Here is a 27,152-nt window from a genome sequence, read left to right as displayed (position 1 = left end):
GCCGGCGGGCTTCGCTGCTGCTGCACCGCGGAGGGCGGGAGCCGCGCGACTGGCGGCGAGGGCGGCGGCGCGCTGACGTCACGCGCAGCGGCCAGCCAGCGCGCGCGCGCGCGGGGGGAGGGGAGGGGGAGCCGTCCCGGCGGCCCCCAATCCGGGAGGAACTCGGGCTGAGTAGGCGGGGCCGCCGCGGCGCACGGGCCGCTCGATTGGCCCAGGAGGAGGAGCGAGCAGGCGAGCAGGCGAGTAGGGACGAGGCAGCGGGGCGGGCCGAGGCAGCACGGAAGTCTCGCGAGGCCGAGCCTGAGCGGAGTGTGGCGGCGGCGGCGGCGGCGAGATCTGGGCTCGGGGTGAGGAGTTGGTATTTGTGTGGAAGGAGGCGGAGGCGCAGGAGGAAAAGGGGGAAGCGGAGAGCGCCGGCCCCGGAGGGCGGGAGGAGGCGCGGCCAGAGCGGGAGGCCGAGGCGCGGCGCGGCGGGGCGCCGGGGCGAGCAGCGGCCGAGCGAGCGCGGGGCGCACCGAGGCGAAGAGGCGGGGAAGCCCGCCGCCGCCGCCGCCGCGCCCGCCCCTTCCCCCCGCCGCCCGCCCCCTCTCCCCCCCGCCCGCCCGCCCGCCGCCTTCCTCCCTTAGCCTTCCTTCCCCACGGCCGGCCGCCTCCTCGCAGCCCCGGAGCTGAGGCCGCCGCGGCTGTGGCGGCCGAGCCCTCAGTCATGGCCTCGGGCGACACCCTCTACATCGCCACGGACGGCTCGGAGATGCCGGCCGAGATCGTGGAGCTGCACGAGATCGAGGTGGAGACCATCCCCGTGGAGACCATCGAGACGACGGTGGTGGGCGAGGAGGAGGAGGACGACGACGACGACGAGGACGGCGGCGGCGGCGACCACGGCGGCGGGGGCGGCCACGGGCACGCGGGCCACCACCACCACCACCACCACCATCACCACCACCACCCGCCCATGATCGCGCTGCAGCCGCTCGTCACCGACGACCCGACCCAGGTGCACCACCACCAGGAGGTGATCCTGGTGCAGACGCGCGAGGAGGTGGTGGGCGGCGACGACTCGGACGGGCTGCGCGCCGAGGACGGCTTCGAGGACCAGATCCTCATCCCGGTGCCCGCGCCGGCCGGCGGCGACGACGACTACATCGAGCAGACGCTGGTCACCGTGGCGGCGGCCGGCAAGAGCGGCGGCGGCGGCGGCGGCTCGTCGTCGTCGGGCGGCGGCCGCGTCAAGAAGGGCGGCGGCAAGAAGAGCGGCAAGAAGGGCTACCTCGGCGGCGGGGCCGGGGCGGCGGGCGGCGCGGACGCGGGCAACAAGAAGTGGGAGCAGAAGCAGGTGCAGATCAAGACCCTGGAGGGCGAGTTCTCGGTCACCATGTGGTCCTCAGGTGAGCGCCGGCGCGTGCCGGCCCCGGGGATGTTTTTGTTTTGAAGGGAAGCCATGTTTTATGTGTGTGATGGGCGCCGCCATCTTCTTCGCGGGGCAAGTATGGCGGCCCCAAAAGATGGCGGGGGCGGCGGGCGGCGGCGCGGCGAAGATGGCGGCTGCGGCGCGGCGCCGCCCGCTAGGCCGCAATGGCGTAGTTTCCCCGGGCGGGGCGGCCGCGCCGCGCGGCGCGGGGCGGGGCGCGCGGGGCGGGGCGCGCACGGCCAACGGCCGGCCCGGGGCCCGTTGTCCGCGGCGCCCGCCTGCCCGCGAGGCCCCCGGGGGCGGCGGGAGGGCGTTGGCGGCGCGGCACGGCCTGGCCCTCGCGCCCGGCCCGGGCCGCCCTCGCCGCCGTTCCCGGGCCTTCCTCTGGGGGGCGCCGCGGGCCCGGCTCCGCCCCCCGCTCCTGCGCGGAGCCGCCGCGGCTCCCGGGGGGCGCGCGCCGCGGCCCTGCGCTCGCCCTGCGGCCGCGCGGCGCTGCCTCGGCTCGCCTCCCGTCGCCTCGCGGGGCGGGACTTGGGCGGCACGTCGGGCTCGCGTGTGCGGGCTCGGCTGCGGCGCGGCCGCTGTCACCGCGCGGCGGCGGCGCCTTCGCCTCTGCTTCCCCCACGGCGCCTAGGGAGGGGTCGCGGGGTTTTGCAGAGGACTGAATCCTTCGCACTTGAGGGAGTTGTGTTTTCTTCAAGTTATTTGGCTCTGCACGCTTGCCATTAAATTGGTAAAATCGAGTGTTTTTTAAGTTTCCACGTGTCTTGATAGAAAACTTCCAGTGAAAAGAAGGGGTTCTAGAAAAGGGTCTTTTCTGCTTTTCAACACTGCTCTGAACGAGGACCAGGAAAAATATCTAGGGCAGAAAAGACGTGTCTGCATGTATAAATCTGTTTTGATTCTACTTTGTAACTGGTGTTTTCCTGTCCTTATCTTATTATCTTGTCCACAGGCCATCTTGTTAAATTTTGGTTGAAGTAGTAAATAGGTTGAGAATAGTCCTGCCGTAACGAGTTAACCTAGTGCGTGGATAATTAAAGTGGTAGAACCCTTTTCACCGCAATTGCTCCCACTCTGTTTAATATATATTCTCAGAATTAGATGAAGCCTCGAAATCTGAACGTTGCGTGTTTCGGGTTGTTAAAATTGACGAGAACGAGTGAAATAGGCAGAAAGACTGGTGAAGCAGGTTTGGTTGTATCTGCTGTGGAAGTTCCAGGTTTCTGTGGATGTGTGACTCAGGGCCGCCAGGGGAGCGGAGGTGCCCTCAAAGTGTGACAGCGCGTCTCCCAGCGCTGCCGCTCTGGGTGTTGAGGGCCTTGTGGAACTCTGAGCAGCTTGAGTTTCGCAGGAGCTGTGTATTTAAATGAGACATGTCTTAGTACTTAAGAGGCTATGCAAAGATACCTTCTGTATACATTCTGGTAGTGCAGAATGGTTGCACAGTGGTCATGTAGGAACTAGAAGCCATGCTTTTCCATTATTAATAGAAGTGGATTTTGGGAGGCTGTGCTGGTTACTGATGAATTTGCTGAATTCAGAGCTTCTCCCGGTGGCTCAGCTGGTCAAGAGACCCAGGCTCGATCCCTGGGTGGGTAAGATTCCCCTGGAGAAGGAAATGGCAATCCAACCCGGTATTCTTGGGGAAAACCCCAGGGACAAAAGAGCCTGGCAGGCTACAGTCCATGGGGTCGCAAAGAGTTGGACATGATTTAGTTACGTTTTAAACCACCACTTGGTGAATTCAGGATATCATTAGGTATTTAGGTAAAGATGCATTAACCACATGAAGCTATATTTTCTTTTTCTCACAGTATGGTTATGTTGGCTTTAAGTAATTTAGCAAACCAGGATATTTTACGTATTCTGCATTTGATCTTACCAAATTGCTGACCCACTTCGCCATACCCAGAACGAATACTTAATAATGTAGACTTTACTTGAAGTGGTATGTATCAAGTTAGCTTAAAAGTCATTACTTCCTCTGCAAGTGATAGCTCCAGGCTTGTACAGTTTTAGGGATATTAAAGTCCCCTTCTTTAAAGAGTTGTTTGGCCTGTTGCAGTACTCTGCATAAAGGTGGTTATAAACATTTGATGGCAGTAACATAGAAATGCTTGTTTTCTCTGACATGTTTTGTGGTAAACTATGCCCCTTCCTTGTCCTTGTGGTTTGGAATCATTACCGAAGAGAAGTGAAATAGTTTGTGATTAACTCTACATGTCCCAGGTTTAAATTCTGCGTTTGGTTTCGTCTTCAGAAATGAAATAGGATAACTGATAACAGATGAAGAAATCGAAGTGGGTTAATTGTTAGGCTTAATTTCTGTGTGTTGACTGGTAGGCATTATGCACAGTGCTTTCGTGTACTTCATTACATCTGATCCTAGGCAAGAGAATTTTTAAAACAGTCCCTTGGTCTAAGCTCAAGTTTAGTTAACCTAAAGTTCTTTTTAAAAAATCACAATACACATAGGGTATATCAGGGCTCTTTGATTGGTAGCACCTCTTGGCTAAAAAAAAGTAATGAGAAACGAAGCACTTGGACTTTACGGGCTGCTCTTGCTTGTTGCCATCTTCATTTAAACTTCCCACAGAGGAACTGAATTGTGCGGTTGCATCTTTTGAATGGGATGGCAGAGGGGAGTCTAGTATTCCTGTAGGAGAGTAGTTTTAGCTCTGAAAGGGTCCCTGGAGATATGCTTCCCGCCCCCCCCCCCCCTCTTCTTTTTTAATTAATTGACATCACCTGTGCCTGGTCCAGTGGCTTTTTACTTTGTTCACCAGGTTGTGGAATCATCACCACTGTCTTAATCCTAGAACGCTTTTATCACCCCAGAAAAACTGGCTATTACTTCCCGCTCCCAGCCATTAATCTGATTTTCCCCTGGATTTGCCTATTCTGGATGTTTCATTTACATGAAATCATACACTATATTGCCTTTGTGTCTGGCTTAGTCTGTTTTCAAGATTCTTCCAAGTTGTAGAATGAACTTCGTTACTTTTTACAGCTGAATACTATGCCACAGAAGCTGCATATTTTTGCAGATGAGAAAATTAAGGTCTAGTTAAGACTGAACGTGTTTTAGCATTTAATCACAGTTTAACTGTGTTTTGAATATCCGCAATCCTTTGTTTAAGGTCCATATTTGTTCTTGCGTCTTTCCTAGTGTATAATTAATGAACATTTAATTATTGCTAAATTTAAGGCATGGTATTACGTATTTTTCCCCCGAGATGTTCATCACGATAGTTTAGGAGGGACATCCTGTCTTGTAGAATATATTAAAACTTAAACCACTTAACAAAATCACTGGGTTGAGTAGGAAAGCTGATAGTAAAATCTGTGTATTTAAAACATTTAGTTTTGAGAGGAACTAAAAAGGCTTTTGAATCTTGAGGTTTCAGGTAGTTAGAATATGTGACCTTCACTCAAGGCTGTAAGTATTTTAATTATCTTCTGTTAGACAGAATATAGAAGTGCTTTGTGCTAGATAGAGTAAAATATCTAAGACCAGAAAACCACTGATATTAAAAGCAGCAAATTGAAAGAGAGTCAAAAAGTATTAAATTTTTTCTCACTTTTATATATTCAGAACGTTCAAGGTTGCCAAAAATTACTAGTCCTGACAATCCACTATTTTTCCTTTTTTAACATGCTGTTTATCATTAAGGAAAGAAGCTGTAAATGTAAACTCCCACGGAGCCAAGCCCAGAGAACCCTCCAAAGCAATCGTGTCACCCCCATGACCTACATAGGACAGCCTGACTCATAGATCCTGCTTCCTGACCTGGTGGCTCTGGAACCCTGGCTTACTTAGAAGCCTCTGTGCTGTCAGACTCTTGTCTCCTGGTTATTAACCTCCCTTCCACCCCTAGTCAACAGCTGTCTCCTCCAGTAGGAAAAGAAAAATCCGAATCAGAAAGGTCAGGACTCCTGACCTACCTAAAACTAACATTTCAGGCTTTTGGGAGAGAATAAAGAATAATTTTTTTAAATATGCTGTACTTCTGGGTAAATATTTACAAAAAGGCTTTCTATTTATTTTGAAGTCTCCTTTAGTAAGATCAGTTTGTTTTAAGGTTGGGAAACTTAGGGCTCATAACAGGTTATTAGCAAGAGCAATTATTAAGAATGAACATTTCTCAAGATCTACATTTGGTGACCAGTTTATAAACTGCCCTTACTACTTCCATAGGAAGAGGGTAAAAGTGAAAACTTTTTGTAACTTTTAAATTTTACTAGTGAGTTGTATTCTACAGTATTAAGCATTCGCTGTACTCAATATTTTCAAAATTTGGCATCTGAAACACCACATGGATGTTGGAAAAAAACAAGTATTTCTTTACTGTTGGCAGATGGTTAGGAAGATGCAGGGAGGTCTTGGGAGCTGTTGACTATACTGTGTGAACTTGTGCCTCCTGTTTATGGTGAACAGGTCGGGAGAGGAGCTGTTTCTTAGTCTTAAGGGTCTTGTGTTAGTAGGTCCCGTTGTGTTTAACCTAGTGATTAATTATCAATAACAGCAAGCCCAGTGGTTTTTGAGAATCTTGTTAGTAGGAGCATCAAATTTTCCTTTAGAGGGCAGTGACCAGAGATCTGACCTTGGCGTGTCTCAGCTTCTGCCCTTGGGGTCTTTGTAAAACGCCCTGTTGGGGTAGGAGGACCCCTGAAGGCATTTTTCATTTCCTTTACGGCAAAGACATTCTACTTTATGAATTCCTTTGTGAGAAAAGGAAGCACTAGACCCAATTTTAACATGACACGGTGAGATAATAGGAACTCTGTAGGGCAAAATTCTTGGTAACTATTCAGTTACTTTAGACTTGCACTGTGGTTTCAGATAGGATTAAACATTAAGCTAATGTAAATGGTTGTGAGGGACTCTTCTTTATTGTGTAAATTATTCCCCTTGAGTGTAAGAGCTGAGGGGCAGGGAGAGAGGCATTGTTTTGTGGAAGCTGTTGTGTGGTGGACCCTGTCTCCTCTTCTGGGAGAGCCACAAACTCCAGGTAGAATTTTAGTGCCTCACAGAGCGTCGTCACACACTCTTCAGACACTCCACGGGGTTACGGTTCTCAGCTCAGCCCTCTTCTTTCCCCTTTCTTCTCGCTTCTAAGCATCACCAAAAAATTGAGGGAGAGACACTGCTGCCACAACTCTGAATTGACAGTTGGTTTTGAATTTTGCATTTTTTCAGTATCTCACTTGTAATTTGTAGTATTACATGTGATTCTTAGACTGAATACATTTTTATAGACTTGACAAGGACCAAATACAGACTATGGATTTCACTTCTAGGGATTTGATTGGGTCACACATTATTCCTTTCTGAATTTGATTTCTAAGATTTATATGAATTCACTCCCTTGCCTAAAAATTCTACAAACACAACAGGTGTGGATATACTTAATGCCACTGAACTGTAAATTTAAAAATGATTTTTAGACTGGTAAACTTAACATTTTATATCTACACACACATCCCAGAGACACATTATTGCATTCAGTAAAATCCAGACTTCTCATATCCTGCCAGGCCACACATGATTTGGCCCCTGCTTTCCTTCCAGACTTCCTTCTTATCCCTCTGCTCCCATTATGCTCCACCCTTCCCAAGTTTCTTGAACTTGTTGCTTTGCACTTGTTCTCTGGAAGCAGCACCTCTGCATCCAGTGCTCTGATCCCAGATGTCCATAAGTCTCAGCTCTAAGAGGCCTGCCCTTTCATCCTTTCAAATTAGCGCTTATCACTCTTATCTCGTAACCCTGTTTTATTTTCTTTGTAGCACCGTCTGAAATTGCTTGTGTTTATCTTTTAACTTGCTGTTTGTCTACTTTCTGTGGAGTGGTAAGTCTTGGGGAAACCCTGCAGGTGGTCCAGGGCACATGGAGGAGTCTCAGTGAAGAACTGAATGAGTGCTTGCAGATTGCGCTGTCAGGCTGAATCCTGGCCTGGAATCCACAGTGCCACTCTGATCTTAATCCTGCTTTAAGAAAAGGAGTAGTTAAGGGTGAGGCGAGAGTAAAGAACCATTTATTAAAGCCATTGGAGAAGGAAATGGCAACCCACTCCAGTATTCTTGCCTGGAAAATCCCATGGACGGAGAGCCTGGCAGGCTACAGTGCATGGGGTCGCAAAGAGTCAGAAAAAGCATGGACGTTAATCAGTTCTAGGTTGACATCCTGGATCTGTCACTTAACTGTGCTTCTTTGAATACATTCCTTTGCATTTCTTTTTTTTTTTTCCTTCTTTTCCTTTTTTTTGGGGGGGCCATGCAGGGCTGCAGCATGTGGGGTCTTTGTCCCCCCACCAGGAATCGAACCTGTGCTCTGGTAGTGGCAGGGCCAGAGTCTTCACCACTGGACCACCAGGGATGTCCTGCTGCTGCTGCTGCTAAGTCGCTTCAGTCGTGTCCGACTCTCTGCGACCCCATAGACGGCAGCCCACCAGGCTCCCCCGTCCCTGGGATTCTCGAGGCAAGAGCACTGGAGCGGGTGGGTGCCATCGCCTTCTCCGAGGGAAGTCCTACCACTTCACATTTCTGAGGCTTGATTTCTTTGACCAAAAACAAGAGGTTAATATAAAGTTTTGTTTGAATTAATGTGACAGTTACTGACATGAAATAGGTACTCAGTAAATGATAACATCCCTACTTGAGGCCTCTGTTAGTGGAGAAATGTGGAAAACAGCCTGTGTCTGAGTTTTGCTTGTTGCTTAGCAATGAATCTCAGTTGTTTAGTTCTGCTCCATTTTGGAGCTTCCCAGGTGGCGCTGGTGGTAAAGAACCTACCTGCCAGTGGAGGAGACATAAGAGACGCAGGTTCGATCCCTGGGTTGGAAAGATCCCCTGGAAGAGGGCATGGCAACCCACTCCAGTATTCTTGCCTGGAGAATTCCCATGGATGGAAATGCCTGCCAGGCTACAGTTGATAGGGTCATAAAGAGTCAGACATGACTGAAGCGCCTTAGCGTGACACATACGTGCATTTTGGTGAAGTTTGGGTTGGTGGCAGTGGTGAGTAAATAATGGCCAAAAGTTACCTGGAATGGTCAAACCAAAGTTCATGGCCTAAGATGGAAGGTGTGGAGAAACAAAATCCAGCCCAGCTGACCCACAAATAAATAAGTAGAGAAATGGATGAGAACAGAAATTTAGGATCACAGAAAAAAAGGATATATTAGTGTCAACCTTAATGAGCTTCCTGGCAATCAAGATAAAAAGGAAACCATACTGCTGACAGCTGATCCCAAGACAGGATGGACTTCTAGGGGAATCAAGCTTTTCTTAGTCAAGACTGGGTTCTAAAATCAGCTGTTTTCTCTATGAAGGGAGCCATGAGTGACGGCAGCGCACCGACTCCAGCTAGTACAGTGTCAGAGCTCACTTACTGTCTGTGGACGGCCAGAAGACTTACATTTAAGCAATGTAATTGAAGGTGATTCTTTACTTGCTTATTCAGCATTCTTTAAAAACTATTAAGCATGAGACCTACTCTTCCCCTTAGGCCCAAGAGGGAGGGCAAAGGGGAATAAAGGTTTGTTTTTTTGGAATAAAGGTACACACCTCTTTTCCAGACACACTGGTTGCCATTTAATGTGTTACCTTGTTTTAGCAGAAGCCTGGCGTGCTGTAGTCCGTGGGGTCGTGAAGAGTCAGACACAACTTGGCGACTGAACAACGTAAGATAGGTGGTCTGCCTTTTGATAAATTAAGGAAGCCAAACACGGGGCAGCGGTAGGAATGAGAGGCCTCTTAAAGGAAAGAGATCTTGACATGGGCTTTGGAAAGCCCAGATCGGGCATGAGAGGTGGGCAAGAGAGGAGAGGAAAGTTGTTATCAGACATTGAGTAACACTGCAAGCAAAGCAGTTTGGTTGAAGCGTGGAGGGCACGTGAAGCTCCACCTCTGATGCTGTTTTCTGGGCCTGCGGCATGGTTTAGCTCCGTAGTCATTTGTTTTTGACTAAATGTTTTGAGTCTCTGTCTCTCGAACTAAGCTAGGAGTGGCTATCGCTTTGGTAACTCAGAAACTAAAGACGTCTTTAACATGTGAAAGAAGAGCTGTTTCTGCTGAAATAACGCACAGTGTGCCACCGCGTTCATGGATGGTATTGGCTAGAGTCTGCTCTTCCACACCTTCCATCTCATGCCATTTAGCTTTGGTCTTGCTGTTGTAGATCGTTTGCCTCTGGCTGGAGTATAAGTGAATACAAGCGTCATCTAATGCACAGTTTTGTCTGGAAGTTCCCAGTACAGCGTTTCCCCCTACCAGCTTGCTTCTTTGAATTGGTGACTTGTTTTCTCAGCTGTTTTCTAAACAAGAATACTGAGACTTGTTTTCATTTTAATTTACGTGTTGTGTTAGATTCAGGTGCATAGAAACTGATTTTGATGACGCTTCTAGTGTGGACTAACCCTGTCTCCTGCACCAGTGAGAAGATGAGCTGAGTGCTGCCCTCAAGGGAGACTCCAGAGAAGAATCAATACACACAATGTTAAAAGCAGATTTAGGTACTTCACTTCATGAACACGCTTTTTTTAGATTCATGTTTCCGAGCTGATCAGTTAACATCTTTTTCCCCCTCTATACAGTGACTCTATTTCAGCAGTGATTATGAAATGGAAGGAGTAATAATGGCCACTGCAAACAGTGAAATTGTTTGAATACATACATAACAGTAAAACATGTTTAAATAAAACTGTACAAAAAAACCCTGAGTTAATACTTGTATTTTGGAGTTTTTTCTTGTTCTTTTTCGTTCCCTTTTACTTACACTTTTTGAAGAGGGTAGGTTACGTACATGTGGTTTGTAAATGCAGCTTTTCTCTTTTTAGAGCATCATAAATTTTCTGTTAGGCAAAAGCTTCTGAAGACTTTTCGTTGCAAAAATCAGATACAATGGCCAAACCATAGCAAACATTGACATAATGTGGTCTGTTGCTGTAATATGTGTCCAGTTCTTGCTGTAAGTGAGGCATACGCTGCCTTTGATTTCTTCCGGCAGTAGGTCTAGCGTCTTTGTCGTTTTTCTAGCAGTCTTCTTTGAAATGTGGCTTTCTTCCTGTGTGAATAGTTGATTTTCTTAAATGTTGTTAAATAGTTAACAATTGTCTGTTTTATGGTTTCTGTGCACTGGCCTTCAAGGAGTTCTCTAAATTAACTTCTATGAAATACACTGTTTGTTAGGGAATAAATAAGACATACAAATTTATAAACATACATTGTGAAATTGTACAGTAACCATAGCAATTATTTAGAACTTAGACCAACAGAAGTTTGTTTTTGTGGAGTTTTTAAAGACCTATTGATAAATGTCATTTTTGGTAGTAAATCCCATCATTGATTCCTTGATTTCCAATGATTCCAGAAATCATTCCTTGTTTCAAAGAGGAAAATTCCACTATAGTTTAATCCCATTTTCTGAGTGAAATCCCATCATATAGACCAGAGATCAGCAGACTTTTTCTGTAAAGGGGTAGATAAGTAGTATTTTAGGTTTTGTAGGTCCAGATGCAGCTGAACAACTCCATGTGTTCATGTAGCCAGGAAAGCAGCATAGACAGTATATTCACAAATGAGCATAGCTGTGTTTACAATAAAACTGTATTTCTAAAATAGATGGCGTATGTGCACAACCTCATTCATAGCAGCATTGTTCACAAGCCAAGAGGTGGAAAGAATGCAAGTGCCCATCGGTAGATGAATGGATAGGCTTAAAGGTCATCTTGTGTCGTATAGGAATATTATTCACCTGTGAAAAGGAAATTTTGGTATTTGCTGCAACACAATGGACCTTGAAAACATGCTTAGTGAGGCAAGCCAGGTACGGATAGACAAAGAATATATGATTCCACTTACAAAAGTTATCTGGAGTAGGCAAATTCATGAAATCAGAAAGTAGACTAGAGGTTACCACTGACTGAGGGGAAGAGGGGTTGTTGTTTAATGAGTAGCAAGTGTCTGTTGGGGATGATGAAGTTTTGGAAATAGATGGTGGTAATAGTTATACATGGACTTCCTGGTGGCTCAGATGGTAAAGAATCTGCCGCAATGCAGGAGACTCGGGTTTGATCCCTGGGTTGGGAAGATGCCCTGGAGATACAGTGCAACCCACTCCAGTGTTCTTACCTGGAGAATTGCATGGACAAAGGAACCTGGCGGGCTGCAGTCCATGGGGTCACAAAGAGTCAGACATGAGTGAGTGGCTAAAGCTCAAGCTCAGTGGTTATACAACATTATAAGTATACTTGATGCTGCTCAGTTGTGAAGTTATGGATGATTCAAAATGATAAGTAATGTCTATTTTACCAAAATAGACATAAAAATCTTGTCAGCCTCTACTTTAGGTTTATTTTATGCATATTTTGTATTCTAATTCTTAATTATCTGACTGTTCTCTGGGTGCCCTGTGTTGACTGTTGGAACCGATAACTGCTCTGATCTAATATTTCCTCGCTGGACTTCAGTGTCACCCCAGAATTCATGTGTTGAAGCCCCAATCCCTGATGCAGTGTTATTAGGAGTTGAGGCCTTTAGAAAGTTACTAGGTTTGAGAGTGAAGCCTTCATGAATGGGTTAGTGCTCTTACAAGAAGAGATGGAAGTTACGTAATGGAATGAGACGTGTATGTGAAGATACAACAATGAGATATCTGGTGGTGAACGATGAAGACGGGACTGAATGAGCTGGCACCTTGACCTCCAGGAATGTAAGGAGCCCATCTCTTTTTAAGCAACCCAGTCTGGAGTGTTCTTAAACCTTTCTTTATTGTTCATGGCTGCATTGGGCCTTAGTTGCGGCCCATGGGGCCTCTGGTTGTAACGCATGGCCTCTCTCTAGTTACGGTACATGGACTTGCGCAGTTGCGGCGAGGGCTTGGCTGCCCCATGGCCTGTGGGATCTTAGCTCTCCGACCAGGGGTTGAACTCATGCCCCCTGCATTGCCAGTTAGATTCTCAACCACTGGACCACCAGAGAAGTCCCTAGAGTATTTTTGTTACAGCAGCCTAAACTGAGACAACTGCCCTCACCAGAATACGAGTCCCATGAGGGCAGAGAGCTGGCTTTGTTTGTGCTGCCGAGAACAGTGCCCGAGTGTTCATATGTGTTGCGCTAACACAAGGAATGCTTGAGCTTGTGATTCCATTATGCCAAGCATCCAGCCGTCGTTCTGCCCCGGCACTCTTCCATAATCCTTATCAGTGGCTCTCTCAGAGCAGCAGTGATTCTCAGCCTTGCCATCTTTCTTGTATGAAAAAGATACAAACAAGAATGTTTCTTCATGAGAAGAAAAATAGCTTCAGTGGGAGAGGGGGAAGTAGCCTCCCCACACACCAGTTCATTCTGGTACCAGTAGAAGGTTGATGTCCCAGTATCTGTGCCTCAGTTGGAGAGATGAGGGTATAGGAATTATCACAGCCCTGAGGAGAGAAATGAAAGAATCTGGTTGGTGTGGAGTCCCAGCTTTGTAGCTGGTGATTGGTAACTACATTTCCTGCCCTTAATACAGCCAGCTGCTTTTTCTTAGGCCTCTTCCTATGTAATGGGGCAACCCAGGATACACGGTCTGGTTCTTTCTCGTTCCAAACAAGAGGTGGCCGAGTTTAACAGCTCAACGCTGGGATCTTAGGCTTCGTGAGTTCAGCCTGTCACTTAGTGGCTGGTTAACCCTGAGCAAGTCACCCAGCTCTCTGTGCCTCAGGTCTCTCTTCTGTCAAATGAGCTTGCTAATTTGCCCACTACATAGGGTATGTGCAGTGATTAAAATAGTGCCTTCTCGTAAACATTCAATAAAAGGTCAGCTGCTGTGATGTTCTGTGGTTCCTTGTAATGACTTTGTAACGTTCCTTGTAATGTAAGGGAGAAGCACTCAGAGTTTGAAACTGTTGTCTCCTGTGTTTTTCGTTGTGAAACAGTCCCATGGAGAAGCACGAGCTCAGTGGGCGCTGAGAGTTGGGCACTTTCTGCTTTAGTCCCGGAAGTAGGAGGAGGCTGGGATTTTGCCTTCCGGGTGCTTCACTCTAATTTGAGAGACAAGGCCAACAAAAGTTCAAAACAGCATGATTTAGAGTTTGTCAGTGTTACTATTCATAAATAATCCAGGAGTTCAAGGTAAGACTCTTGAGGCTGGAGTGATAGAATCAACCGGCCCTGAGAGAATTTGACCCAAGGAGGATTAAAAGACTAGATGCGGTAAAGTGGGGTCAGACAGCAGAGAACCTGGAATGATAAACAGGACTTGGTGTTTGGAATCTAGGAGACTGATGGTGGTAGTCAGTCTTCATTTTTTTTTTAACCTGTTGGATGCAGTGGTGGTAAGATGCATGAGTGGAGTTGTGCTACATGCTTTGAACACATTTGAGAACCAGCATTCCCTGGTGGCTCAGGCAGCAAGGAATCTGCCTGCAGTGTGGGAGACCTGGGTTTGATCCCTGGGTTGGGAAGAGCCTCTGGAGAAGGGAATAGCAACCACTCCAGTATTCTTGCCTGGAGAATCCCATGGACAGAGGAGCTTGGCGGGCTACAGTCCATAGGGTCACAAAGAGTCAGACACAACTGAAGCGACTTAGCACACATGCAAACCTATATGCAGGCGCTGAGCCAGGCTGTGAAGGCTGCATGGGGGTCAAAACTGACAAATATCCCTGTCCTCATAGAGTTTACAGTCTAGTGGAAGTGGGTGACAAAAATCACACAGCTGTGATTGCACATTATAGGTAATAAAAATCGCATGGGCAAAGGCCGTGAGGTGGATGGGCCAAGGTACATTTGAGGTAAAGGCCAGTGTAGCTGAAGTGAAGGATGTGGAGCTGGAGAGGTAGGCAAGAGGCTCGCTAAGAGGGGAAGGCTAGAAAATCGAATTTGAGTCAGCCATGCAGAATTGGTGGTTAACAGGAAGTGTGTGGTGGACAGAAAGCAGAACTCCGAGAAGAGGGAGGAGAAGTAGGGAAGCGGAAAGTAAGCCAGCTAGAGATGTGGGCATAGAAGGAGAGAGGTGGGTGCTGAGGACTTTAATAATAATGGCCAGCTCTTCCCGCCAGGCTCAGAAGGAACACAGGGAAGAGTTGTCGACTTTGGCCTTGAGATTTTTGGTGACCTTCAGGCTGAAACAGGATTTTAAGAGATTGAGGGGAAAGACTGGCTTGAGTGGTTAAGAGATAGTGGCTATAAATCACCCCATTTAAGAAGCTGTTGATGAAAGCACTTTTTATAGTTTCTAAAATGTGGTTTGCTCTTATAACTTCTTTACTCAGCTAAGACGGTCCATCTTATGTTTTTCAGATGAAAAAAAAGATATCGACCATGAGACGGTGGTTGAAGAACAGATCATTGGAGAGAACTCACCTCCTGATTATTCAGAATATATGACAGGAAAGAAACTTCCTCCTGGAGGGATACCTGGCATTGACCTCTCAGATCCCAAACAACTAGCAGAATTTGCTAGGTAAGTTACCCTTCCTTCTGGTTAGAGACAGTGCTTGAGTGTTGCCAGCGGTGATTTTTGGTGCCTAAATAACAATAGTGGTTTGTTCTTGCTGCCTGGAAGCTTCTGAAAACAAAAGCGGTTGGCTTTTATTTTCAGTGGTGACTGCTTTTAAGTGGCAGCGTTTCAGATTTGAATGAGAGGAAGCAAATACATACTTCTAAATTCTGTAATTGATGTTGCTTGTGAATAAACACAGTTGCACGTTTTAATATTTTGTTTGGAAATGGATGTCTTTACACTACTTCCTGGCTTCTTTGTCTACATTTTAAATTTGCGGGTATTGTCCTGGTCTGAAGCTGCTGGAGCCCTGAGTCTATACCTGGTTTGTGCAACTGACCAGTAGGAAGGACTTCATCCACTCCAGTTTCAATGTGTCATCAGTTAGGCTACTGGTGTTTTGTTGATTTTTAGCTGGCATGACAGGAAGGGATCACAGATTTAGGTCTAGGACCCTGTGCTCAACTGTCCAAGGTAAGAAGCAGGAAGGCAGGTGTGAACCCAATGACTGTTTATTTGTTTTGACTGAAACCAGCCGGGTCCTTAGAGAAACCTTGGTCCCCTTTTACATTATTTTCTAGTGCTGCTTGGCAGTTTTTACAAGGACCGGAGAGAACCTGCAGAGATGTAAAATTTTAAATGAAATAAACTGATAAAATCTGGAGCAGGTGGTCTCCTTTTACGTACTTGAGGTTGGATGGAGCCTGAAACAGCCCAGGAGATTGAGGCAAGGACAGGATTGTAGAGTGAGAAAGAAGTCTGCACGCCTGTTCTAACAGAGTGGACACTTCTTCCCTCTCCTCTTCTGGAGAGCAGAGTAGAGAAAAGCTGGAGACCCTGGGGTGTCCTGGTTTCTCCCTGCCTGCCAGAGACAAGGTGGGTGGCCTCCAGCCATTTGAAACCTTGTTTCTCCACGTGTCATGTGGGTATAAGAATCCTATCATGCTTCAATAAAAGAGTCTGTACCCTTTTCTCCTTCCCAGTGAAACTGTAATGGTAGGGAATATAAAAATTAATGTATTTCTGACTTATCACGGCTTTAAAAAAGGTAAATCCCTATCCTCTTGTTATTGACATCATGTTCCAGCTCTTATTGCTATTCATATTTTAAATATAGGTATGTGAACTAGATAACTTAAGTGCCCTGCTGTGCCCCCATCCCACCCCGAAGTACAACTAAAAATGGAATCTGTAGGATATGTAGTCAGCAGTGAGGCCGAGAGTTTTTGGACAGATTGAGCCAAATATCATGCCTGTGTTTAACATTGTCACAGAGTTGCTAAAGTTTGTTGTAACTTTCTTAAGGTACTCAGATTTGTTGAGGGCATGGGCTGCTGTCCCAGTGATGAACAGGTGGAACACGGAGTCAAGGAGAGCTCTGGGGAGGGAGCATTTGATTTGGGCCTTGAGGAACAAAGAAGTTCTGATAGGTGGGTGGCTGTCTGCGCGGCCTCCATGCTGGGACAGGCTGCACACAGCGCACGTTCAGTATCCAGTACCTATTCAGAAAACAGAAAAGCCGAGCTTCGCTGTGAGTTAGGGTGCTTACAGGGAAGTGCTACGGTCCATGAGGTAGCAAAGGGTCCGGGACGACGGAGCTACTGAACAAGACCAAGAAATGATTGCGTTTAGGTGAATGTAAACCAGATCACTGGAGTCTGAAAAGTGGGCCAAGACGCGTGCTTCCTTGTATGTAGCAGCTACCTGGTGAAGGGTTTGAGCAGCAGAGAAAGGGGGCTGTGTGATCAGAGATACTTTTCAGCCGTATCCAGGCTGGATGGGTGCAGGTACAGCCAGAAAGTGGGAGAAGAGCTCGCAAAGGCCTGAGCTAGAGGTCAGACTGTAGGTGTGAAGAAATGTGCTGAGATGGCAGGGCGTGGTGGAAGATTGAGAAGCAGCTTGACTGTCTTGGGGAGGGGGCAAAAGAGGCATCAAAACGCACATTTTGATGTGCATTTTTTTTTTTTTTTTTTTAAATGCACATTAAAAAGCTTTGCTCCTTAGGTGATAGGAAAGTGGGAGAGGGTGCTGGTCTGCAGTTCAGGGCAGGCGGAATCTGGTTTAGTACGCTGAAGAAAAGAAAGCGCAGCATTGCAAGAGCTGGTGGAAATCCAGACGGGCCAAGAGGGAAGAGTAAATATTCCTCTAAATTATATATTATGAAGTGGCTTTGGTGGAGGAGCAGAGGGCTGAGGCAAGGTTTTCAGAGAGGTGGGGACTTTTGGGCAGTGAGCAGTAGAAGTAATTAGGTGTTGACCTTTTGCGTGTTCCTGTTGCTGGAGAACTGGGGCAGCTGATCTTAAAGCTTGTCCTCAGCCCTCTGAAAGAAACTCCAGGATGTTTCGTCTCTGAGCTCAGGAGGCACCCATGAGGCCTTTCCACCCTGTGTCAAGCTGCCTTGGACCCTACTCCTTAGGAAGAGGCCACCCACAGGGACAGGGACCCAGGGACACCCAGGTATCAATCTATTTGGGACATTTTGAAAACTGAGGATGAGCCTGAAGGCTTCCAGGGAGAAAAGATAGGTCACCTACAAAAGAATGATAATTACACCCGGATGAGAATTTTCTTCAACAGCAATAGATAATTAGAAGACAGAGGAGCAATGTTCTCAAATTTCTGAGGAAAATTACTATAACATAGGATTCTTGATCCAGCAAAGCTGTCTGTCCAACACAAGGGCAAAACAATGACAATTTCAGATGCCTAAAGGATTCGTTTTATGTTGCACGCAGCCCTTCTGGAGAGGTTACTTAGGGGTGTGCTCTGGTAAAATGAGGATGAGTATCAGGGAAGACTTCCTAAAGGAAACCAAGAAGACAGCCATGCAGCAGACTGGAAAACTCGTTCAATTTAGAATAGAAAATCAGTGGGTTGTAAGCATTTCTTTAAGAAAAGTCCATTTAATTTAGCAGTAGATAGAATGATCAAGAGGATAGAAGATGGTGGTGGTATGAGAAAGAGTTTTCTAAAGAAGAAAAGATAATCAGAAACGTCCTGACAAGGGTGGCAGGGTTATGAAAACCACGGCCTAAAAATGGAACGGTATTTTGACGTTGTTTAGAGAGAGAAAACTCCTTTGACTTGACTAAGAAAACTCGCTCTTTGGTACTGAAGCTGCTGTATTGGCCTTAGAGCTCAGGAAGTGTGATCCTTACACACAGATTCGTTAGTAAGCAGTACTTATTGCAATTGTCTGAATGTGGTCTGTGTTTTCTTTTCTGTTAAATCAACCATTAAAGATTTCATTTTGTGTATGGAATAGAATGAAATCTTGCTCCTCTTGACAACATATGCAAAGTAAAAGCGTAGGATTGGGGTGCTGTGCAGTTGGGCTCATCCTCACCTCCATTTTCCATAGTATCTCTGGGCTCTTGAAAAGATGATGTAAAAGGAAGTGGCTAGTTGGGCAGTGGTGGTGAGGAAGAGCTGAGCTGGGGTGCCCTGTTTCTGTTCAGTCTTCACATTTTGAGAAGAGGCCCCAGCATTGGTGACTGGGACAGAGAAGCACCGAATTTCACACTTGTTGGGGACCAGAGCTCATCTTCTTGGTTGATAAAGATGCACAGAACTTGTTCCGCTGGCCTCCTTTTTCCACCCACTTCCACCATGTGGCTCAGTTCTTGGCTTAAGGAGGCACGTGAGCTGCTTTTCCCTCTTCTCCATATACTGGGGTGATGGGGCTCTGGACTGAACTTGAAACTGACAGAGAACGCTCAGGTTCCAGCTGCACTGAGCCCAGACTGCTTAGGAAGTCACTTGGTGTGTGTGGACAGGCACAAGACACAGTTACTTGAAAGTCATGGTATTGGGGAGGTGGGACTGTGGTGATTTTGTTCTTTCTTGAAATGTCCTTTTAGTAAATAAATATTTCAGAAATTGGATAGTGGGTGGGACCGACCTGGAGAATCGTTTCCTGGTTAAATTTGTGCATTTTTCATTAACCTTAGCCCTTAGGAAACCTTCTGTCCAGGAAGATCAGAATAACCAATAGTCAGTCCTGAGTTGGTGGGGGTTTTTGTTGTTGTTTACTACCCCCCCCCCCCCGCCCCTGAGGTTTTTTTCACTGGATTAATACAAAGATGTGATGGTGGAGCTGAAAGTACCTTGAAACTCTTTAATATCTCATGAATGAATGTATATTGCCCAAGAGAGAATTGGCTTAAAAAACTTTGGTTTTTAAGCCATTTGTCTCAGTTGACACAGAGAGGTGAGTTGTGCTTGCGAATGGTAGCTCTGTTACATAGGGCCCACTGTCCCGTCAGCACAGGTGGTTTCAGTCCGAAGAATCACTTCTTCAGGAATCTTTCCTCTTAGCTTCTAGGATATTTGCATGTTTAACTAAGTTGGAACTTTCGGTTTACCTAATACCCTGCTGAAAATTGTCCAGGAATTTCCTGCAGTTTGTGGTCCTGGTATCCAACCTTTACTGTGTACACAGGATGACATCGTGTGAGATCAGCAGGGACGTCATAGATGTCACAGAGAAAACTACTAAAACTAGAGTTTTAATTGAACAGGAACCTTGCTGGCTCCCTGGCTTGTCTGTAAATTTCAAATACATGGAGGGGGCCTTTCCGCTTTACCTTTGCTATCATTTCTCAGTCTCACAGTTCTTTAGTTGATGATGGTGGTTTGGAGGCCCCGGTACCTTCTGGGTTGTTGAATACAACAGTGACTTTTTTTTTTTTTTTTTAAGCAATAAACTCATTTTTGGCTAAGCCCATTTAGCACAGGCTGGCAGTAATAATAGCCATTGTTTCTTAAAAGCTTAACATAGCATCTCTTTTTTAACCTTCACAGCTCTGATCAGGTAGCATTTCACCTTTTTACAGAATAAGAAACTGAGGCTGGGGAGTTAAGTGATTTGCTCAAGGTCTTGCGGCACCAGTCACACACCCCATCCTGTCTCGCTCATGACGCCTCTGCTGCTGTCACGCCTCCAGGTCCAAGTCAGCCGAGGGGAAGCCCAGGTCTCAGTGATTTCTGGCTCGTTTGGGCCGGTCAAGAAGATCCTCTAAGTAGAAGTCTTGTAGTCTTGTAAGAAAATTCATCTCTTTTAGGATTTATTTTGTAGGTTTATGTACCTATTGTTGCCACAGAAATTTTAGTCTTTACTCACAAAAACAGAACACTTTCATTCTAAGCATACTTGTTTGGAAAATGACCTTTTCAGTGTTTGCATTCGAATATAATGTAAAAGGTACCGGAATATACTGCCTCATTTGCCTCTCTGTAGTGACGAAGAGTGACTTGCCAACAAGCTTAAGAGTGGCTGCAATTAAATACCTTCACTTCCTCCTTGAGTCCAAGGGTGTTTGCCCAGATACATTTAACACTCATTCTAAACTTAATTATATTGCTAAATACTAGCATACATTTTGAAAATGACATTTTAAACAAATGCCACTTAATAACATTAAAAAAAATCAAGAGTTGGGTGAATGGTAAATCAAGAGTTCTCTACTGTTAGGTATATTTGAAAATTTCCATAATAAAAATTCCTAGGAATTAAAAATTCTTGTGGAGTCAGGGACCTGCTGAGGTAACTGGGCGACACCTTCTACCTACTGATGTAGGCATTTCGCTACCACTGTCCCCATGTTCATACCCACAAAGTCAAAGAGTGTTTTATTTTTGAGATAATTTGCATACAGTAAAATTCACCCTCTCTTAGGTTAGTACCATTCTGTGAATTTGGACAAAGACAATCATGTATTTACCATCACAGCCAAGACAGCATTTGAGTGGAATCTTTGAAGAGGAAGCATCTTAGTTGGGAAGGTTGAAGCTTGGTTCTTGATGTACACTTTTTGTTGTTATAACCTCCAGGTGGCGCAGTGGCACCAGTTTTGCCCTACCTAGCTCTGTGAACTCAGATCCAGACTCCAAGACTTAATAGTATTTAAGATAACAAAGGCTAGTTCAGACCCTGTAAACAACAGGCACTTAGAAAATGTTTGCTGACTGATGTGTAATCTTCCAAGTACAAGAAAGAACAGGTATCTGCAGGGTTGGCCTGGGGAGGATACCAGAGTGAAAACCTTCTTAGAATTCCAAGTAGGAAATGTGTATTATCTTGAACAAACTCCTTAGAGATAAGTTATAGCTAGCAGATAAAATTGTTTCACCTCTGCTCATCCAGGGCATGGCAAGTTTCATGAGATGATTGCTGAAGTTCAGATTTGACGGAGGAAAGGAGTATCTGAGCTCAGATAAAGAGTGAAGAGGGGTGGTATTGTTAGGGCCTTTGCTAACTTAAAGATGGCCACAGCAGCCTTTCACAGTCTTGCGTCCTGGAAGAGTGACGGTCAGCCGCGCACTCGGGACGACGTCAGCGTAGTTGTTCACTGAACGTTCATCCTCGTGTAGGAGTTCATCCTCATTTAGTTGCTCACTGAATGTTCATCCTCATATAGTGTTTCTAGAAGCTCTTGTTTCCTCACCCCTCTACCACACACAGATCTGTAGGGAGTTTTGGAGAGAAAATTTTGACAAAAGACCAAAGGTTGGTTCAGTGAAAATAGCAGGTGGGTAAGTTACCGAGTAAGCTCTGGGTAGTCACTCCACGAGAGGCTCTCCTGGACTGCCCAGGTGCTTGAGACTGTATCTCCCTCCCACCACCACCACCACCACCACCAATAATAGTATGATAAAAACTAAGCAGTGTGGGAAAAGGTATATATAGATAGATAATTCTCTGTTTAAAAGGACTTTTCTGTAACCCTTTAAAAATGGTCTATTACAGATAATTTCTGCCATCATAAGATGGACACCCCCCTTTAAGACCCTCCCATATCTTAATTTTAAGGAGCTGGGAAGAAGGAGCAGATAGTTAAATCACACAGATCCCAGTGCTGCCCTAAAGATGCACCGGCTTGTTAGCGTTGAGACCGCAGGCAGCACCTCCCCTGTGCTTGTGCTTAAGCGTCCTTACCTGCAGGTGGGAGAGTGCTTCAGTCCCAGGGCCTCCGTGAACGTGAGTTTTCTCCTCCCTTCCCCTCACGGCACCATGTTGTAATCTTAGTTTTTGTACTTACAGGGAAAGCATTTTAGGGACTATATGATTTTTGCCAGATGAATCTACCCATTCCTACAAATCTTTCTCTCTCTCTCTTTTTTTCCCCCCTTTGGTAAGAATGAAGCCAAGAAAAATTAAAGAAGATGATGCTCCAAGAACAATAGCTTGCCCTCATAAAGTAAGTAATGCTAGGGGAAAGTGTTCATTTCTGTGAAAGAAGTTGTAGAGAGCTTATAAGAAATCGCACTTTTATTTCCATCTTCATAACTGAGACTCACTGAGGAACTAGAATCTGGGTTCTAACTTCAAGAGACTGTATTTTGTGATGAAAGGTTCGTTGTTCCTTAAAGGCCACTTAAATTCACACACTCTTAAATGGGATTCCTGCAGGGCGCCAGTGTTTTTATTGTCCCTATATACTGAATATACTTTGTTAGGGTTTTATTTCTTCTTTTTTTCTTCTTTTTGAGTTGTTAAACAAGTCTAATCTTCAGACATTGGGTTGTCTCGCCCGTGGACCTTTCTAGGACTGTGGCTCCTTATGGAAATTTGATTTTGCCTAGTGCTAGAGTAAGCCTATTAAGATTTCATCATTTCCTCCACAATTTTCTTTAATTTACCTGTTAGCTGTTTGTTGCTAGGGGGTAACCCTTAATTGTTTTCAAATGTAGAACTATTATTAGTTTCTAATGATAGCCTAAAAAGTACTTTGAGATATGGCCTGGGTCTGTTTAAAACTTTAAATGGAGGTAAAACTGACAAGCATCGCATAGGAGGCACAGAAAAACGGTGAGAGGTTTGGAATGGAGTAAATTTTTAAAAAACAACAGCAATTGAAGGATAGATTTAGTTTCACCATCTCACCTCTGATGACTGTGCTCCCACAAATTTATTTTTATCTTTTTGAAAAAACGTTGTTAATGTGGAAATTTTAAAACGTAAAGGCGTTTCTGTTGAAACCAAATACCAGTACGCATTTGAAAACAGTTTTGTCTTAAGTGCTCATCGTCTCTCTACCTTCCTTGTGTATTTCTTTCCCAGTTAGATTTTTCTTAAAATTCTGTTTTCTGAGTGGAAGCTCAGCCTAAGGATCTCGGTGGAAGCTGGCTCCCGCCCACACGCCCCTTGCCTGTGACGCTGTGCGGTGCTGGCTCATGCTGTCCTCTGTCCTGCTGTCTGATCATTTCCCCACTCGCTCCATTGTTGGGCAACAGCTGCAGAAGAAGCGGCGTTAGGCCATCTCCCCAGCCTGCACACCGCCCCGCCCTGCCTGCTGTCATTTTCCCTGCTGCTCTTCCGGGTGTCTCACAAAATACATCTCTTCTGTAGTTGCATTCCTTGGAGACCCTCTGGCTTCTTTCTCTGTCAAGAAGGGGAGAGAGCAGAGAGAGAGGAGAGGGAGTAGGCGATGGAGAGGGACAGCCCACTGCTGCAGCACAGAGCACGGCCCTGGGTGGCGGTGGACTGCCGTCACCTTGGCTCCGTTTCTCCCAAGGCTGCTGCTCTTCATCTGGGGGTGCGGCCGGGAGAGGCGGCCGTGGGGCGTGGAGCCGGCGTCAGCTGCTCCTCCCAGCCTGGCTCCTGCTAGTAGCGTGACCTTGGGCAAGTCTACTTAAAGACATCTCTGAGCCTCAGTTTCCTCACTGTAAAACAGAAGTTAACATTACATGATAAGGCCTTTCTCAGCTGAGGTTTTTTTTTGCTTTTGTCTTAAATAATTTAGTTATTTCTGCTGTGATGATGAAGCGACATTTAAGTGGGGAGGGTGGGGGTTTGTTGTACTGTGTAAGTGAAGGCTGTTAGTGGAAGAATCATGGGTAACAGTTTGCAGTGTGAACCACTAAGCTTCTCTCTCTGTTCAAAGGGCTGCACAAAGATGTTCAGGGATAACTCTGCCATGAGAAAACATCTGCACACCCACGGCCCCAGAGTCCACGTCTGTGCAGAGTGTGGCAAAGCTTTTGTTGAGAGCTCCAAGCTAAAACGACACCAACTGGTCCATACTGGAGAGAAGCCCTTTCAGGTAGAGCCCGTTCCCTCTGCCCTCCGCGTTCCCCGCAGATGTGAGCACGGCGGCTGCCCAGAAAGTCCACTGCAGGGTCCCGCCGTGGGGTCCCCGGGACTCAGTCGGGGCTGCCCTCGCTCTCAGCTCCACCGCTCGTATCTGTGTGGCACCAGAGACAGGATATGGCAAGTGCTTCTGGGCTGGACTTCATGTCTGGAGAAACACAGGATTGCTCAAGAGCAAGCCCAAAACAGCACTTCCTGTGTGTTGGGATTAAAGCAGTTTGCTTGGTGTGATTAATATATTTTTTGTAGAATATTGACAGGGAGCTTCTAAAATTTTAATCCAGGAGAGTAACTTCTAAAGTAGTTTTCTGCCTTTTTATAAGCCCATGAACAAGTGAATGCGTTAGCAATGCCACTAAATCTGGCATGGTTCTTTTTGTTTTAATACTTGGTATCAGAAACCTTCTAACCATTTGTCTCTTATGATTTGAAATATTTGCAGAAGTGTTAGGACCCTCATGTAAGATTTAGGAAGATTTCTTGCTATTTTGCTGAATGTTTCTCTTAGGTTGTATTTAAACAATTCATGAGGGCTATCCACGGGTCGTCCTAGGAGCTGTCCCGGCAGCGTTAGAGCTCCCTGCCCCTATTTCTAGAATGTGTCTAGAAAGCTCTCCACCCGCCCAGGGCAGGGCAGAAGGGAGTGAGGCAGAAGAAGCAGGCACCTCCCCACAGCCCCGAGCCGCCCCCTTCCTGGCCCCGTGAGTCTGAGCGGGCGATCTCTGGTTTTCCTTGACAGTGCACGTTCGAAGGCTGCGGGAAACGCTTTTCACTGGACTTCAATTTGCGCACACATGTGCGAATCCACACCGGAGACAGGCCCTATGTGTGCCCCTTCGACGGTTGTAATAAGAAGTTTGCTCAGTCAACTAACCTGAAATCTCACATCTTAACACACGCTAAGGCCAAAAACAACCAGTGAGAAGAAGAGAGAAGACCCTCCTCAGCCTCGGGAAGCATCTTCCAGGAGTGTGATTGGGAATAAACACGCCTCTCCTTTGTATATTGTTTCTAGAAAAGAATTTTAAAAATGAATCCTACATACCCAAGGGACATGTTTTGATAAAGTAGTAAAAATTAAAAAAAAAAAAACTTTAATAAGATGACATTGCTAAGATGCTCTATCTTGCTCTGTAATCTCGTTTCAAAAACACGGTGTTTTTGTAAAGTGTGGTCCCAACAGGAGGACGATTCATGAACTTCACATCAAAAGACAATTCTTTATACAACAGTGCTAAAAATGGGACTTCTTTTCACATTCTTATAAATATGAAGCTCACCTGTTGCTTACAATTTTTTTAATTTTGTATTTTCCAAGTGTGCATATTGTACACTTTTTGGGGATATGCTTAGTAATGCTATGTGTGATTTTTCTGGAGGTTGATAACTTTGCTTGCAGTAGATTTTCTTTAAAAGAATGGGCAGTTACATGCATACTTCAAAAGTATTTTTCCTGTACAAAAAAAAAGTTATATAGGTTTTGTTTGCTATCTTAATTTTGGTTGTATTCTTTGATGTTAACACATTTTGTATAATTGTATCGTATAGCTGTATTGAATCATGTAGTATCAAATATTAGATGTGATTTAATAGTGTTAATCAATTTAAACCCATTTTAGTCACTTTTTCTTTTCCGAAAAATACTGCCAGATGCTGATGTTCAGTGTAATTTCTTTGCCTGTTGAGTTACAGAAAGTGGTGCTCAGTCGTAGAATGTATTGTACCTTTTAACACCTGATGTGTACATCCCGTGTAACAGAAAGGGCAACAATAAAATAGCAGTCCTACAGAAAGAATATGGCAGAAAAAGATCTGTAAGCACAGTCTTATTTCCTTTTGTTGTCCAGAATAATTACAGTTCTTGAGCCTCCCAGAAATTGGAAGCTAAATAAAGCAACTCAAGTTTCCTTTATTTTGCACTCAATTACAGTGACTTGTGATTAAAGCGATGCATGGATATTTTAATAACTTCCCACATGTACTGAATTTTGAAAGAGTAGGTAACAGGCACCCCGAGTTAAGGAACTACCTCAGAGTACCCCGCACTGGGCCCGCTGGTAACAGGATTTTGGTTTTAGCTCCCCCAGCAAACGCGTGACTGAAGCGGTTGTGCCCGGCCTGTGTGTGTTTCTCAAGGTAAGGTGTCACCTGGCAGGGGGCGCAAGCAGAGGGGAGACCAGGCATTTCCACTGCTCAGGCCGCCTTCAGGGCAGCGCCCGCAGGTCCTCACTGGTCTAACAGGAAACGCTAAGGTTATTGGCTGTTTGGTTGGAGAGCCTTGGTTCCTCCATCTAGTGGACTCTGCCAATGTCAGCACGTTGTAGCAGTTGAACGCCAGCAGCTTCCTTCCTTCCGTGCTTCTCAATGGATAGTGAGTGCAGACTGGCAAGGTGATTTGGTTATTAAGAAAACTGTACTCAGTGAGTACTTGACCTCTCATGTTGTGACCTCTTAAATGTACCATTAAAATTTCTGGAATTTACTTAGAGTCAAATATCAGACTCGTGAGACTATTTTATAAACTGCCATGATACAGCAAAATCCCATTTATTCAAAATGCAAACATACTGTATGTCTTTGTGCTGTATGCTCGACTCTGCAGAGTAACTGACAGACTAGCTTATACCAGTGATTCAGGTACAAGACAGACGTCCAGGACACCATCAGGTCCAGAACACAGCCCTGTCTCTCTCAGCTTCTCCATCGGTCCTGTCCAGGAGGATTGGCGATCTAATGACAGGGACCCTGTGGCCCTCCGGAATTTTGAAGTGCCTTCTGAATCGTAAATGAAAAATTTAACTTGAGACACTTTTTTTTGTTGTTGTTCAGAATCTGTTATCCATTGAGTAGTTTGATGGAACTGAGTTAATCAGAAGACCCAGCTGTTCTCTGGATAAGCCAGGCTTTGCTGTATCTGGCAGTCAGGAGAGAGGTAAGCCTGCGGTGGATGTCCCCTGCAAAGCTGAGCGCCCCAGCGCGAACCTGTCCTGCTTTGCCTAGACCTGGGGCAGAGGCCTCCACCGCTGCCCGCGACTTGGTGCCCGTGTGTCCCTCCCCACCATCGGGTCAGCAGTCCCCCGAGGGGCTGTGTTGGGTCACGCCCTCACCCAGCGCTGTGCCACACTGGAGCCTGGTCCTGGCGTCATCCTCAGGACTCCTGC

At 46.0% G+C, this 27,152-nt stretch overlaps 1 protein-coding gene across 1 annotated transcript; it reads left to right on the top strand.

The window, feature by feature from the left end:
- Nucleotides 1-574: 574 nt before the first annotated feature.
- Nucleotides 575-25,903, top strand: YY1 (YY1 transcription factor). Its single transcript, XM_006079108.3, has 5 exons — nucleotides 575-1,388; nucleotides 14,699-14,861; nucleotides 22,039-22,099; nucleotides 23,786-23,944; nucleotides 24,731-25,903. The coding sequence occupies exons 1-5, from the start codon at nucleotides 707-709 to the stop codon at nucleotides 24,911-24,913; spliced, it is 1,248 nt and encodes a 415-aa protein (XP_006079170.1). The 5' UTR covers nucleotides 575-706; the 3' UTR covers nucleotides 24,914-25,903.
- The last annotated feature ends 1,249 nt before the right edge of the window (nucleotides 25,904-27,152 follow it).

This window comes from Bubalus bubalis, chromosome 20 (assembly GCF_019923935.1).
Source record: "Bubalus bubalis isolate 160015118507 breed Murrah chromosome 20, NDDB_SH_1, whole genome shotgun sequence".
Taxonomy (NCBI): Eukaryota; Metazoa; Chordata; class Mammalia; order Artiodactyla; family Bovidae; genus Bubalus; species Bubalus bubalis.
The sequence above is the reverse complement of the archived record's forward strand: the minus strand, read 5'-3'. Positions and strand labels throughout refer to the sequence as shown.